The 16,759-nt window shown below is 37.1% G+C and overlaps 2 protein-coding genes across 3 annotated transcripts in view; both read right to left on the bottom strand.

Annotated features, from left to right (window-relative positions):
• Positions 1–2,745: 2,745 nt before the first annotated feature.
• Positions 2,746–9,650, bottom strand: LOC124165671 (nucleolar protein 16). Its single transcript, XM_046543152.1, has 4 exons — positions 9,339–9,650; positions 8,746–8,854; positions 4,182–4,367; positions 2,746–2,942 (listed from the first exon to the last, which is right to left on the bottom strand). Exons 1-4 carry the CDS (start codon positions 9,437–9,439, stop codon positions 2,826–2,828), a joined length of 513 nt encoding a protein of 170 aa, XP_046399108.1. The 5' UTR covers positions 9,440–9,650; the 3' UTR covers positions 2,746–2,825.
• A 1,861-nt stretch (positions 9,651–11,511) lies between these two features.
• LOC124165265 (SHC-transforming protein 1) overlaps positions 11,512–16,759 on the bottom strand; it is a 77,340-nt gene continuing 72,092 nt past the window's right edge. For both annotated transcript variants that reach the window (XM_046542595.1, XM_046542596.1), the window contains 2 exons: positions 16,256–16,366; positions 11,512–12,050 (listed from right to left, as the gene is read on the bottom strand). In XM_046542595.1, coding sequence (XP_046398551.1) covers positions 11,922–12,050; positions 16,256–16,366 — 240 coding nt within the window. In that variant the 3' untranslated portion in view covers positions 11,512–11,921. The remainder of the gene's footprint in view (positions 12,051–16,255; positions 16,367–16,759) is intronic.

Below are 16,759 nucleotides of genomic sequence, written 5' to 3'. Positions count from 1 at the left end.
GCTACTAGGAACCAGCAACTACGCCTCTCAGCCATAGCTGAGCACACATGGAGTGGGCCGAATCACTATCCCGACTACGACAATGCAAAAGTCATTGCTATGGAAAAAAGATACTTCCCCCGGATCATCAGGGAAGCTATTGAGATAATGAAGACACCGAGAAATCTCAACAGGGAGGACGGATACCAGCTTTCAAATACATGGAAAAGAGTCCTCAGAAAGAAACCAAGAGAGACAAGACAACACCAAGAGGGGCGGACCAATGAGAAGCCAACTGAGCCCCATGAACCAACCAATGAGAAGACACCGGCCTCCGATGGGGTGTATAAGAGACAGGCGATACCTCAGATCTCCACTTCATTGACCTGAAGAAGCCTGCTGCAATGCCGGCGAAACTGTTGTCTGCAGAGACCAATCTACGCGGTGCTAACCCCGAAAACCTCCACCCTGAATTTTGTCCTTTTATTAATTAATTACTTAATTATTTTATTAATACAGTACATCCAGACATAAAATTCACAAAAGAACTTGAAGAAGGAGGTTGTCTCCCTTTCCTAGATGTCCTGGTTAAAAGAAAAATGGATGGAAGCCTAGGCCATTCAGTGTACAGAAAGAAGACCCACACCGACAGGTATTTGAATTCAACATCGCATCACCACCCACAACAAAAGGCCTGCGTCATTAAAATGCTAACCCACCGAGTCAAAATCATGTGTGATGCAGAGTGCTCTGCATGCGCATATTAGTGGTGAAATGCAACACCTTATGTGGGCACTGAAAGGTAATGGTTACAGTGTCTCTTTCATAAATAGAGCGATGAGAGAAAGACACCTGCCTCAAGATGATGACCACAAAGGGAAGGAGCCATTAACACATGCAAAACTTTCATACATCTCCGGGGTCACCGATAGAATCGCTAGGATCCTTCAAAAAGGCAACATTAAGACTTGCTTCTGCACGGTGAAGAAAATTCAAAATATCCTACCTTCACTGAAGGATAGCCATCCTCCCCTTCAATCTATGGGAGTGTATGAGGTTCCCTGCTGCTGCGGCAGAAGCTACTTGGGACAGAGCAAGCGTTCTATCTCCCAAAGGCTTAAAGAGTACGAAAGAGCGTTAAAACTTCATCAATGGGATGCATCAGCTGTCGCTGAACATTATGCCTCCAGCCCTGGGCATAAAATAATGTTTAACGCTACACGGGTATTGGCGAAGACAGAAGAACATCATCTGCGTCTTATACGTGAATCCATCGAGATAGCGAAATGGCCTAACAACTTTAATAGGGAGGATGGATTTAACCTCAGCCGTATATGGAGAGGATTCCTGGCCCAATATAATGACCAACAGCTATCGCCTAAAATTCAAAATTGGGTCAACAATGGCTAGCAAAATATGTATAAGCTCGGGACGAGAATGGATTCCTCCCATTCTCTTGATAATGCTCCCAGTAGGAGTGAAACGTTGAGTGAAAATGTTACCTACACAGCAATACCCGAGAACCACCACCAACATTGGTAAAAGAAGCTGTGAAAATCTTCAGACGAAAATTAATTACTAATCACTAAGGAAATTATTAACCAAGAATACCGTTTAGGGTCCCAGCGCACTGGAAACTTTTAACAAGCAGCTAAATAGTTGCTTTGTATAGGTAGCAGGTGTGCGGGGGCCTTAAAATGCATTGCAGGCACAATTTTGGAACTTTTTTCCAATTTCAGAAACAAAATATGCCACAGAGGAAATAAAGAGTCAAAATGTAATTTCACAAACATGTCCTTTTATTAATTAATTACTTAATTATTATATTACTTAATGAATTATTTTATTAATACAGTACATCCAGACATAAAATTCACAAAAGAACTTGAAGAAGGAGGTTGTCTCCCAAACAGTCATTATAACCTCACTAAAAAAATAGCTTCAACAATTGTAACCAAACAATTGACATGTTATTATATGGTTTAAATAAGATCTATACTGTGCAATATAATTGACTGTATGTTGGCAATATTGAAAGCTTGTGCAATGCATTGTGTGATTTTCAAAATCTTGAAAATACATTGTGCTGTCTGTCGCAATATCCTGTAAGTTAGTCTCCAGCGATCATTTGAACTGGTCGTCTCAGCCAATCATTGTTATCAAGGGTGATATCCCAAAAAAGATTTGTCGAATTTATTAAGATGTACCGTGGCCTTCCAGTTCTGTGGGACGTGAAGTGCATGGATTATGGGGATCGTGTGAAAAAGGGGGAGCAGTAATATGTGCTAATAGAATAGTACCGTGAAAAATACCCTGTATATTTTACCTTTCTGTAAGCATCTTTTCTTTCATTTTTTATGACTTGCGGCCACAGCAATTATCTCGCAACACAATTCTCATTCACTCAACAAATGGACTTCATGAAATTCTGTTAGCGATTGTTTGCACAATGTAGTTATACAACTCTACTTGCGATTGCACAACCTTCAATATCGCCTCTAAACAATGTAATGATTTGCACTAACCAAAATATTGTACAATAATATTGTGCATCTAGGGGCCGCCATCAAAGTATTGTGCAAACCACATCGCACAATAATACTGAACATCTATTGGCTACTATAGTAACTTTGCATCAATATTATAATTTAAAAATGTTTAAATCTTGGGTATTCAAGAGCGCTATATCCACCAGAGTTAAGGGCTGGAATGAGTGAAAATAATAGGGACTCAATATGAGTATGAAGAATAAAAAATAAAGCAATATAAAAACAAAACATTTATTTGAACACATATCAATGATATTTGCCAGACCTTTTCAAGAATATTAAACACACTGCACAACCTCACTCAGTCTTCATAAACTCCTCCAGTTGACCAGGAATGCTTTTAAATAGTTTTATTTTGTTCTTTAACTGTTTCCATGTTTCCTGGTAATAATTGTGATCATCCCTGGCCATTCCCTGTAAATTCAAGAGATTTGTATGATGAGAACATTTAAAAAAAATCTTCCAAAGCAACAATTTAAGGCAGTGTTTTGAAAGTGTGAAACAGCAAGTTATCCTGGTTTTGAGTTCACTTAAAAAAATGAAGACAAGAATCTCATATACACTATCGAACAAGGTACTTCAAACAAAAAAGATGTTAAACAAACACTTAAAAAAAATGAGAATCGTAATGCAAACTGGGCCATTAGAGTCTGTTACTGTCAAAGATTATCCAAAATATGAAGTCTTCAAGTATCCATGAGTTAAATGACAGTGATACCATTGATATGTCGATGCTTATTTGTTTGGCAACTTCAATTGACCTTGAAGCCCCTGTAAGTTGCTGTCCGGCATTTTTATAAATGGCCTAAGGATTGATACAACCCATGAGCACATGTTAAACTTATAGATGGAATTTAGTTCTCAAAACATTTACAGGCCACAAACGATGGAAAATTGATAGACATAATTTAGGTGGTTGTACAGTTTCTATGTTGTGGCTTATTCCGGAAGGAATACGGAGAGGAGAGAAGGAAAGGAGATCTGAGCAATGGAGAGATCCACTGACAAGGGAGTGAAGAAACCTGAAGTCACATGCAATTTGGCTGTGGGTGGGAGGAGATAGGTCAAGTGAGAGAAGTACCTCTTCACTTTATTTAATTTTATAAATTGCTACATATTATCCATTTAAAGGAAAAAATGAAGTAATACCTATAGTAGCCCTAAAGATCAACAAAAAATTTGTCCATTCCAAATTCCTGCTGAGATGAACTGAGGAATTTACAAATTAATGGCTTGTGGATTGAATTTACATTAATTCTGAGATTTTTTGAGAATTCAGTCACGAGAAAATTAGTCACTAGTTAACCATCTGAATTACTTTTCCTCCAAATGTTAGACAATAAGGACAGGGGGGGCCACATTCGAAGAGGGCAGGTCTTTCCACAGGAAATCTCAATTTGGGTATTTTCCACTCCTGTCTTTTGATGTGTTTTACATTAAGGTAATAAGAGTACTTTCTGTTTTGAACCTGAATTCAATGCAATTATTATCTGAGCTTGATTTATAAATTACCACCACGCAACTAGAATGGAAAGGAAAAAGGAGTATGCTTACAAAGACAATGAAAGATATTGAAAAGAATAACTATCAACTGCAGAATGATTATTATGATATTTTAATATCAGCTGGCTAAATCCATTAAGTTGCCCTTACCTTGTAATCTTCCCCATACTTGTGGATCAAATATGCGAGCCACCTGGCCTGTCCATCTGGTAGCCGCAATAATCGCTCCCTCGGCAAATTTGCATCCTGTTCCAATTTTTCCGCAACATGTTGCTTCCGGCGAGGTCTCACCTGAGCCCCCTCTGCAGATGACCTCTCCTCCCCCTTCAAAATTTCCTGCAAATTGGGAATGTGCACATTAATCACTGCAATTTGAGAGACACATTAATTAAATTATGAACAATATTGGTTGAAACAGTTTTTAATTGTGAATGAATTTAATAGTGAGAAGCATAAGAAAATTTTTTCTTTTCCTCTCTGACTCTATCACGATGAATTTCATACTTACAATGTCATCTCATCTACCATCGATCCGATATGAGGATTGTTAAAGATGCAAAAAATGATCACTGATGCAAAAAATGTGGATTTGTTCTCTAAATAGAAGACATCATGAAATTGTAATTTCACCCTCGAACACTCGTGCCTCCTGGCGAAACACAAGCAGTAGCGCAGGGCACACTGTGTGCCAGGGCTTCATTCGTGAATTACTTCTGACAATCTGATCATTAATCATTTGGTGTTTTGACAAATATAAGAAAAATTCTATGTTTCTTATATTTGTCAAAATACCAAAAATATAGGATTCATTAAGACATTTTTCCCTATTACTTGAATCAGAGGCATGTGAAACTCGAACTAAAATTAAAAACAATCATTATCAACGTATAGCCAGAAAATTATGGGTGAAAAGTATCAAAACTCCTCACACCAGCAGTTGTAGTGAATGCACTTCATGTGCCATTACAACCACAGTTTCTAGAGGCCGCTTTACGCGGTACACGGAATTGCGCAATCTGATGTACGTGCGAAGGTGCAATCAAAATTGCATCATGTAAAGCGGTGAATTGCTAGAACACACGCGAGAATGTGTGGATGCGAGACGGCAAAATAGCCCCTGTTCTAATTTCGTTCGTGCAATTCATTGCTATTTTAGAAATTAATGCAACTCTAACCTGCGCAATTCCGTGCCCCGTGTAAAACAGCCTTTAAACTCATTTTTTAATTAGACTACTTGAATACCAGAAATGTGGAACTTCAGTCACACTCAAAGGATGATTTCTCAGCAGCAACTGGAGAGACCAGAGCAACACTACGCGATGAATTAACTGTGCATGCATCTGAGTGAACAAACCCATTTGAAACCTGTGTCCTTTAAGAAAGAAAAAGAAACCAACAACACAACCACACCAAACCAAGAAAGAAAACATTGATTTCAAGTGTTCAGTAGTATTGTTTCATTTGTGACTAGGGACATTAGTTGGCTTGTTGTGAAGGAAACTGTTGTGTATAATGTGGTGATTAGTATTATTTAAGAAGAATAAATAAGAAGACCAGTCCAGACAGATTATACTTTCTTACTTCTTATTCCACTGTTTAGGCACTCAAGAGTCTCACAGACGAAAATTTAGAACAAGATCGCGAGTGAGAGTGACTGGTGAACACCAATGTTTGTGGTCCTTTTGCAGTGAGAATCACAAAGTTAAAATATGTTCTTTTCAAGGACAATTATTCGGCCTACAGAAAGGCCTACTACCATAGCCACCTAGAGAGAAGGCCCGATCACAAGCGATGGCTGAGACTCTGATGTCACCACGAGAAGTGCTCTGTTGTTCCGGCTGCCGTTGGAGACCACTTTGTTTACGAGTGTATTTATATTACATTTTACCACATTTTAGGGATTTTTGTGGTGTTAGTTGGTGAAAATTGAAGCTTCTGAGGACAGTGAAGTTTCCTTTATTCATGAATTTTATATGCCGGGCTTCAGAAACTTGTATTTGATGGGCATTTTTGTTAAAAGTTCCTTTCACGTGTGTAGTGCCGGGATGCGAAGAAAACTCCGGACAGGAGTGGACCCCAAGTTCAAGTTTTTAGCTTTCCAAAAGATCCTGAGTTCAAGGAGGAGTGAATTTGAGGGATAAGAGGAGACAATTTCACCTCCACGAAAAACAGTAAGGTATGTACCCTTTCTCGCTGTAATTATTTGGATGTAATTTCTAGCTAGATGTGGCTTGGGGATGTTGACAGTACTATAAGTGGTGATTTAAATATGGAAGCGACAATTCAATAGGAAATTCTTGTATTTTAGCTTTATTTTTTGTATTATTTCGTTCAGTAAACGTGAGGTTGAAGGAGTTTCTGGGGATTATAATATAGCAGCCAAGTTTATAGTAACGATTATTCTTCCTTATCTTGCCCTCTGCTGTGTTATGCGTCTGAAACTCAGTAAAACAGTGATTATTTAACTATACTTTTGTAACTTAGAGTTGAAAAGCAATTTGAATTATTTACGCGATAAGTTTTGTATTTGGGTATTTTTGATAAAACTACCTGAGTGTATTATTTTTGGCGTAGTACATTATATTACGGGGGAAAGCACATAAATTTCTAGGGTTCTTGAGTTCAACTTAATTTCAGCTTATGTATCATTTCGTGAGACCAACGATATTTACTTGATTAATTGCATGGAAAGCATCTAATCATGAGAAATTCATGAGTCTCATCAGAAACGTATAAAGTATATTATTTGTGTGTATGAACCACCGTGAATGAAAATATGCATTTTTCTCATTGCAATGAACCGTTATTTATCTGTGCCCGGCTTTCATCATCTGAAATTATCTTATGGTCTAGTTTCAAATAAAAAAATCGTTAATGTATATAATGATCTCCTATATTTACTGGCCTTGTCATAAGATATATCTCTCATTCAGAAATGCCTAAAATTGGAAATGAAATAACTACGTAGTAATTTACATGGTATTTTCTTATTTATTAATTTTAGTGGTGTGAGCTTCACTTCACAGCGAGTGACATCAGAAAAGAATCTCTGGCCTTGCCGGTGAAGATGGGGAAGATAATTCGTGTTGAATTAAAGGTGCCCAGATTCGAGGAAGGTGCCATTTCTTCATAGTTACCAAACTATCATCAAGAAGACAGAATGACATAGTGGTTGAAGTGACATATAGGACTATGGTGAATTTGTTTTTTATAAGTGGATGATGTGACAATGGACATTCGTAGGAAAAACTATTGAAGATAGTTATTGTGGCTTCTGCCAGTGCACTTCTAAATATTTTTTGTTCAAAAGAGAATACCAGTATTTGTTTCACCAAATTAGTTCATGGAAATAAGAGAAAATTGCTGGTATTATTGTGATTGACTAATGAAAATACAAAATATTTGTATTTTATTTCTGTGTTTTTTTTCTTTCCTGCCACCATTATTCCTTGCGGTGATTACTTCATGCATGTTAAGTAAGATCTGAGGTGTGATTTAAGAGATGTCGTGTTCTTTATACAAATGTTTATGCTGGTTATTTGGCAGGACTTTCAGATTTTTTATTAGATTGATACATCTACTGAAGTGACATTGAAACTTTTGCTCATCCCAAATAATTTTTCAAATACTAAAGCGCCTGGGACGGGTACGTTTTATTAGCCGAGGCTGGACTACACGTAAATTTTGGCTTGCATTTTGATGCATTCGAGCGTAATAATAGCAGATGTGTCAATGATCTTATATTTCACAAGTAACTATCATTGAAAATCTTATTTCGTCAGGCTCTAGGGTAAGATTTTCATAGCCCATTGGCATACCTATTTCAGAGTCAAAATAAAGAAGAATTCAGTCTTAATTAATAGATCCATTTGGGACCTTGTGTGAACACCTTTTACTCTGCAAGAAAGAAATTATTTATCCAAGGAAAGTATATGGAATGCAACCAGGTTTAATCAAATACTTGACATCACCACTTAATGCTATCGAATTTCGATACGCTTTTGTGTTGAAGAATAAATTCTCTTTGGATGCAAAGAGCCTTTTCTAAATAGTTATTTCAGATTTTAATCTTGTTATGTAGTATGTACTTCTAGTTCACAACGACTATTTATGAATCAGCTATAAATAGTTTTTTTTTCTAAAGAATGGCGAAGTTATCTGGTACATGGATTAGACGCAATACATATTAACGAATAAATTCAGATTGAAAAATATTTTTGTTTATGCGTGTTAGTATTTTCTCGGAACCCGCTGACTATTCTCTTATTGACTGAGTAAATTAGGTATCAATTATCTTTTCATTGCGGCGGTTAAACCACTGTCGCATACAGCACCACGACTTCTGCCATGCTCTCTCTGGCGGTAGCACTACAATGAGTGACGTCACACGCCTATGTGAACGGGCCTTGTCTCTAGGTGGCTTTGCTACAACAAACATTAGAAATCCGATGATAATGCCAAGCTTCCGCTTTTGCTCCTAATATGCAAGAACTTGGACAAACTATTTCTTACCATCAAGTCTAGTTGGTTATTACTGAAAAAAATAAAGGGATATTTCCCCTAGCACATTCAGCGCACCACTGTAGATACTTAATGGTGACGATTTTTCCATGACAGGATGTTAGTTAGCTGAAACGCCTTGAAAGAATTCTAGCGTCGACTTCAGTCGGTAAGAAGGCAAAAACACTCAAAAATATTAAAAACCCATACAAACCTTAGTAGTTGGTATCCTGAATGCTGAATTGAGGTCATATACTAAACCCATCTCCTCCATATTCTGCTTTGCCGACCAGCCTTCCCTCCATTCTTCTTTCACCTCAGGGCTGCAAACACAATTATAAATAAGAAATAGTCCAACAATAAGTATAAATTATAATCTATACCTTCAAAATAATGACATTTGGAGTAGTGATTGAAAGGGACAGCAGGCCAAAATTGAAAGAGATTAAAATTCTCAATTGATTTCACGATTGTATCTACAATTTAACCTAAGCCATGCATTTTTCCTCATTTAAAGCCATTGACTACGAGGCATTGAGAGCAAAAATACGTAAGATTACATTACTGATGACATGAAGACTTAAATCATAATTCAAAGGGTAGCCAAGCATTATAAAGGCAAGCTTGAATAACACATGAAATTTCATATTGTTACGACCCGAGTCTAGTGAAATTACACTCGACCAAGTAATAGGGCATAAGAATGGCAACACAACATCAGATCATTGGGTACCAAAACGATAACGTCTTAAATACATGCAGGTTACAAACAGACACGAAAAAAGCAAAATAGTTTGAAGTATTCACCATTTAATATTGGGTAGTTTCCGCATCCTTTTATTTACTCGCTGTCGGTTGGACGAATGCCTGTAGGTCTTCTTCCTCTTTTGCTTCCTGATTTTCGTCATTGTTTATAAGGAAGTTAACACGCACGACACAAACCACACCACGCACGACACACAGTTCAATTGTCAGTTGAACAACAATAATCACGTCAATGGACACGAACGTACGCCCTCTTTAATCTTAAATAGTGTGACTTACAAATTTTAATTCAAACACGCATTACACGTGAAAGACGAGCAGAACCATGTGCGCACAAAGGAAAAAAATTACGACCACTATCGACGAACAGCGATAGATCGATATGATAGGCTCGAATCGAAATAAGATTGAATCGATTTACATCGATATCTAGGCGGAAATTGAATTCACGGAGAGATGACTACGAGGAATGCTGCAAGACACTCCCAGTAATTTACCCGAATTTCAACGCAAATGCGTTAAAAAATTGCGCATAGATCCAAATTTTCTTACAAATTTGTATGCATACTTCAATACCAATTCATGAAAACATATTTAACACACTAGCAGGCATATTTATGCTGTTTTTATATTGGTGAGGGTTACTATTGGAGAAACATGGTAAAGCCAACTTTCCCTAGTTTACTTGTTGAAATTGATAGTTATAACAGTTTACTTTTACACCTAAGAGAGAAGTGCTTTGTTGTCATTGTCCACAGGTACAAGTCGAGCGTATTATACTATAGTTAAGTGCTATAGCAGTTAACTTCTACCTGTAAATCATGCATAAGGCACACTCTTAAGGACAGGAGAGATGAAGATTGTATAAAGAGACTCACAACAGTGTGTGAAATACACACGGAGTGCTATCTAACATAATATATACATACCTTGGTTATCTTAGAATAAAAAATTGTTTTCTACCTCATGATTTGCAGGTAAGTGGTAAGTTCGTACATAACTGAAGAATTTTATGCAACAATATTTCATCATTTATGCATCAAAACAAATAATTAACAAAAAAAGGTTTTATTCTACTACTATTTAATGTATTATGTTCCATATCAGAACTTTTTCTGTTTCATACTAATCTTGCATAGCATTCAGGGATGCAGCAAGCCTGCTTGAGTTTTTTAGCCATCTTGTCAAGATTGGCAATATTATTGCCCACTTGCAGCAAAATGGCAGGAGCTGAAAGCAATTTGCACTCAATCTGGGTGGAGTGTGGTAATCTTGTCATTGTTAAGCTGCAAGACTTTGTTTTATAAAAGATCTCCACGGTCAACAATATGTTAGAATCATCTACTTTTAGATCTGATGTTGATTATTTGTTAGGATGTCATTTTGGAAAGGGAAAATTAAGTGAGTAGTATTATATGTTATTTTTTAATTTATAAGATGCCAATTTCAAATCACTGGGAGCATTCAGGGGGAGTGAGCACTCTGAGTTTTCAATCACCACTACAGCAGATTGCTACAGAGCATATTCCCAGCCTCCATAAGTGGATCTAGTGGGGGGCACATGCCCCCCCCCCAGACCCTTAAAAAATATGCAAGACTTTTAATTAGGTCCCATTATCGTTGCATTCGTTTTGTACTATGAGGTATCCTTGTACCCCCCCAGAACAAAATCCTGGATATGGCCTTGCTTGTGCCCCCCAGAAAGAAATCCTGGATCCACCCCTGCCAGCCTCCATGCATGACATTGGGGTGGAGATGCCATGGTGGTACCATACGGTTACAGCAAAATTTAAGCATCATATATTCCCATGGATAAGGTCCATACCCAAAAACTAAGATATATTTGGAAGATGCTTTGAAATAGATTTACATTTACTCGACAAATTTGTCATACTTCATGAAAATACCAAGCAAATAAAAGTGTTAAGTTCTGATTTTATGAGCTGATAAAAATTCTCGATTTTCCATTGGCCGTGCCCAAATTAGATATGGCTATAAACAAACCATATAATAATTCACTTTGATGTAAATTAATTGAATGTAAAGTCTCAGAAAACTCAGGAAATTATGACATATACCAAAGGCTTAAAGATAACAAATTTACAACCAAGTGGTACCATATGACACTGCAATGGGCTATCAGGTTAAGGAGGAGGAGAAAAACAACATAAAGGTTTGCAAAATCAATAATGATAGGACAAGTAAATAACAACAATAATTTCATAAAAGTATATTTCAGGATTGAAAATTCTGAGATATAATGTATACAAATATGAAATGGAGATGGACAAAATCATTTTATATTTGTTAGCTGAAAAAGGACAACATTCAAACAAGAGAAAATAAGTGTATCTCTTTCTTAGTTCCACATTCAACTGGTTGAATATATCAATACAACAATTTTAACAGTATTTACACAAGTTTACAAATAAAGGTAGGGGATGTGAGACTTCATGCCAAAAATAAAGTGTATTATGGATATTAGATCTATGACACCACGTATTATTCAAGAAATTAATTCAAAGGTGGAGTCAACATTGAATTGTACATCACAATGAGAGGATATTGATGGCCTGCACAGAGACAGACAGATAGTGAGGGTGCCGATGCGTCTCATTCAAATCCTCATCGCGGCCTATGCACAGGGTGCCTCAAAACTAATGCACTTTCAGCAGAGATTATTGGAAGTTCATTTTCACAATGGTAGTTGATAAGATGGCTCACACTTTCAAACATGCGGTCCTTAGTTCTAACCTGAAATCAGAACAATAGTGTTAATGCTTCACACACACAACAAGCACATTAATATGTGATAAACATCACCAAGACTTAAACCTTTCCTGGCATACAATGTGTGTTATGTTTTCTTGGATACACCATTACTTAAGTTGATTAGGCACAGCTGACCATTGACGATTTGGCTCTGCCATTGTCCTTGGAGCATTGAGTCAATCAAAATGACCTTACCCAATTAGAGAAAACTTTACCCTAATGACATTGCATTTAAAGACAAAAAAGATACCATATAATTACGGAGGCTTCCGCGGTGAGTTGATTGGTGATGGTTTTCCGGGTTGATTCATGTTTTGCGGACGACAGTTTCGGGCGCAAAACATGAATCAATGCGGTGTAAACCCGGAAAACCATCACCAAGATACCATATATTCTTGTAGAAATTTTGAAGAGATGATATAAATCAATTTTGAAAAAAAATCAGTAGTATTTATTTCATTTAGTTATATTTACATCCCATGAAAACAGCACACTTGTGACCTTTAAAATGGAGGGGTTGTTCAACAATTAAAAACGAAAAAACATCCTTGTCCTGGATATGGGCTACCTACTCAGGACTCCAACCCACAACCTACGGTTCACAGGCAAGGATTTTAGGCTGCAGCCACTAAAGCAAAGTATGAACAGGAATTGTCAAGTTTTATCAGGTGTAGCAATTTGATCAGATAAAAAAGTGGTGTAACTTACATGTCCACTAGGGTGCCTTGTTTCACCACTTTCATATCGTAGTAAACTGTAATACCCAAATAAACTTGCCACTTTGCATTGATACGACAAACATGATTTCTTTTCAAATTGATTATTGCCTATTGCCATAATTTTAGCTTTTGAAATTTATACAAAAAAGCTCTTTGCAAGGAATCTGTTAAAAATGAGCATAGAAATTGCTTATTGAGAATTAAATGTCAATCATATGTATCCTTCCCCAAGAGTATGGAAACTCTGTCAAAAAAAAAATAAATTAAAATTTTGTAGTTTGTTTTGTGAAATTTTGAAAGTTCGGAGTAAAAATTCTGATGTCTTCCCACCCATCATCAGCACAACAATATGTGAAAGATGCCATCAAATTTAAAAGTTTTTATACACAGAATAAATCCAGAAAAAATAAAGACAACTTCAGTTACTACAGGCAAATATTATGACAAAAGATATAAATCAATTTAAATAATTCACATCCATAATAGTAATATGTAATGGAAAGGTTTGTCATTCTTCAATACACAAAGAGGGACAGCAAGAATGGTAGCGAAAGATTTTGGATAAAACATAAAACAGGTAATGAAGGATTTTGAAGAGATTAAACATTTAGAAACATTTAGGTGCGAAAAGAATAGTTGGTTAGAGAATTGAGTGGAGAGCTGCATGAAACCAATCTTTGGTTTTTTTTGCTAGTGATGATGATGATTAGACGGAAAAATTCTGACAGAAGATATCAATCAATTTGGACAAATAATCACAATCGTGCGACAAAAACAGTTGTGAATAAATAGTTTTAAAGATTTTACGATGTACATATTGCACAATCGCTGACTCTGACTTCGTAAAGGCGCATTCTCAGAATAATCTGAAGGTAGATTAATTCATGGTTGCTGATTTCTTCTCCGACGATGAAGATTTCTAAGCACGGAGTTAAGAGGCAGCAAAATTTAAATGTAACATAAATTGAACCAACTATCTCTTTTGCTACAATTATAGAGCTTTATTTGTATCTCATTACGCTACTGACATTTACGTTAATGAATATCTAAATTCCTGAATGTATACATTTTTTTGTGTCCTTTTTTATTTGTGCTTTTTTTTGCCAATTGTGAATCTTTTGTGTTTGTAAATGTGTATATTTTTTCTTCTCTTTTTTTTTCTTTTATTTATATTCTTGACGGGTCCTATATATGTATTACATATCTCGTGGTACCAATAAATATTTTATAATTATTATTATTACTCATTGCTTTTAATGTGTACTAGGTGCAGTATTGGAATATGTGAATCAACATTTTGGAGAAATACAATGGAACATATTTGACGACGATTTACTTAGCATTCCTAAGGTCTGGAAGAGAGACATATAGCGATTCAGCAGTTGGATAGATTCAACTGAAAACAAATGTAAGCGTTTGCACTGTTGGGGCTAATGTGACACCAGAATGCAAAGTGAGAACAATAATCTTATACTGCGCAAAATCGCCGTAGATGAGGAGGATGAAAAAGTAATAAGTGCCATTTTTCAAGACCGTGATGCACCTTCCACTATGCATACATTCATAAAACATGTGGATCATTCAGTATAAATCTTTCAAATGACTGATGATTTAATTAACATGTATTGCTATCAAAAAAATACATTGTATGGAGAAAAAAGTACAGAGAGACATAGGTTTTTCTAAAACTGGGACAAATGGTCTATTGGCACCATGTAAACATATTGTTTGCTGGACTCTGATATCAAGTTCAGCAAACATGGCGATGGATAGTTTGGAACACAAGCTTACTATACAATTTTCAAAGTGGAATTTAACGAATAATATGCAGGTTAGAGAAGAACTGCTTTCATGGTAATTTTCAGTGCGTAGGGTATTTTTTTATCGCATATTCATCCATTTTCAGCAGAATTCCCAATTAGATTGAGGTAACTTAGGAGAGGAAATAGGCCATTTCAGACAAAATTGAGAACCCAAGGGGGGTTCTTTGAAGGATACAACACACCGGAGCCAGGACCCAGTACTACAACTGATACGCCCTCACTTCTGGGGAGGGGAGTGGAAGGGAAGGAAAAAGGATGGAAGCGCCATCGCGATAGGAGCCCAACAGCACCTCTGGGGTAGGGATAGGGATGGAAGGGTGGGATTGGGTATACCCTTGCCGCTATGGAAGTGACCAGGGCCCAGTACTAGCGAAACCATAATTTAATGTTTCAACAGAAAGGAAAAAATTTCCTATGAGGATGGAAATTTCTACGACTTTCAGTAGATGGTCATTTCAGACGGACTTTTCCTCATCCGCCATAGACAGTGGTTACAGTGCTGTAGACAGTCCTAGGCATATGCATGGTGCACAGTCAACAATTGCAGGCCCAACTTGGAGTCATTATGGGTCAAGGATTGCACTGTTCAGAAGGCAAACAATTCTGGAGCTGTAAATGTGTGGGTTGCTGACACCATTGGTACACTGTTTGGATTTAAATATTCCTTTTGTCTTGCCAATAATCATAATGCCCAAGGTAGTTTCTGGGTTACTGTTTGCTTCGCAAGGATACCTAATAATGTTACAATGAATATTGGTGGTTTGGAAAGTTTTCCATCATCAGATATTTTGTGTTTTAAGACATTACAAATGAACAATTTTCAGTCATATGCTAAAGAGCATTGTACTACTGTTTCTTCGAATGTGTTAACATCTAAGAGGTGTATGAAGTTTAAACCAGAATATCGTGTAATTATTTTTTGTAAAAGCAATTTGCCTTCTAATTTTGCCATTGGTTTATGGCTGGGGAATGGCATTGTGCTGTGCTGGCTGAAAAGGGGCACCATGCTGTCAATGGTGGCAGTCCATGACAACACAGTCCACACCGTCCACAGCACATTCTGATATGTCTAAAAGCACAAGTAACAGCCATTTCAAGTCAAGATACATTGTCATTCCCTGCAAATGACAAAAAGTCCAATCTAAAGCCTGAATCACACGATCTTTTTTTTTTCGTTGTGAAAGTGATCACTAGGCGAAATGATCGTCGCCGGCAATTGTTTTTCACTTTCGCGATCACGATGAGGATTCCCATCGCTATTTTTCATCACTAGTCCGGTCGCTTTTTCCGTCGCAAAAACCGTCACTAAAACCCCATATCAGCCAATCGGAACGCATGCCCGTATGGAGCGATTACAGCGCAACGTTTGACAATTGTGGGAACGACATAGATAAACAAACACGCTGTATATTTTCGTGATGCAGGTCCTATGACAACGAGCTGTGATATCCGAAATGATGCGAAAAGCGACGGCGGGAGTGACCGTGTGATTCAGAAAAACCGCGAAAAGTAATCACTATCATGATCACTTTTCGCGACGGGAAAAGTGATCATGATAGTGATTACTTTCGCGACGAAATAAAATGATCGTGTGATTCAGGCTAAATGAAAGTGGCCTTGGAGTGTTGGCAAGGAGAAGACTTACCACTCCCTCGGGGTCCACAAGTAAGAGGTGTTTCTTGACGCCAGACTGCATTCCCGTGAGGACATACTGCCCTGGAGAACCCTGTGACTCCCTCACAAGGAAGTCTCCGTCCTGAAAGGGAAGCAACAAATAGTACATGGAGCCATAGTAAAACGACACATGTATATCATAAGTTCCAGGACATTTGGTCAATATATTTAAAGCAAGTTATTCACTATTGACAAAAATAAGGTCACCTTAGCAAAATTTGCATAAATGAAGTACCGTATTTCTCCGAATATAGTCCCCCCCCCCCCCTAATTTTGAGGCTTCAGTTTCAGGAAAAATTTAAAAAATGCGTTTGAATATAGTCCCCCCCCTTTACTTTTACCACATGCATTTTTGGAAAAAAGGTGGGACTATATTCAGACATATACAGTACATATCATTCAGGTACCCCATTTAGAAACAAAATCTTATGGAGGGAATAGAAAAAAATACTACCAAATTTTTAGTACTATTTCA

The sequence above is a fragment of the Ischnura elegans genome, chromosome 9, assembly GCF_921293095.1.
Source record: "Ischnura elegans chromosome 9, ioIscEleg1.1, whole genome shotgun sequence".
Taxonomy (NCBI): Eukaryota; Metazoa; Arthropoda; class Insecta; order Odonata; family Coenagrionidae; genus Ischnura; species Ischnura elegans.
The sequence above is the reverse complement of the archived record's forward strand: the minus strand, read 5'-3'. Positions and strand labels throughout refer to the sequence as shown.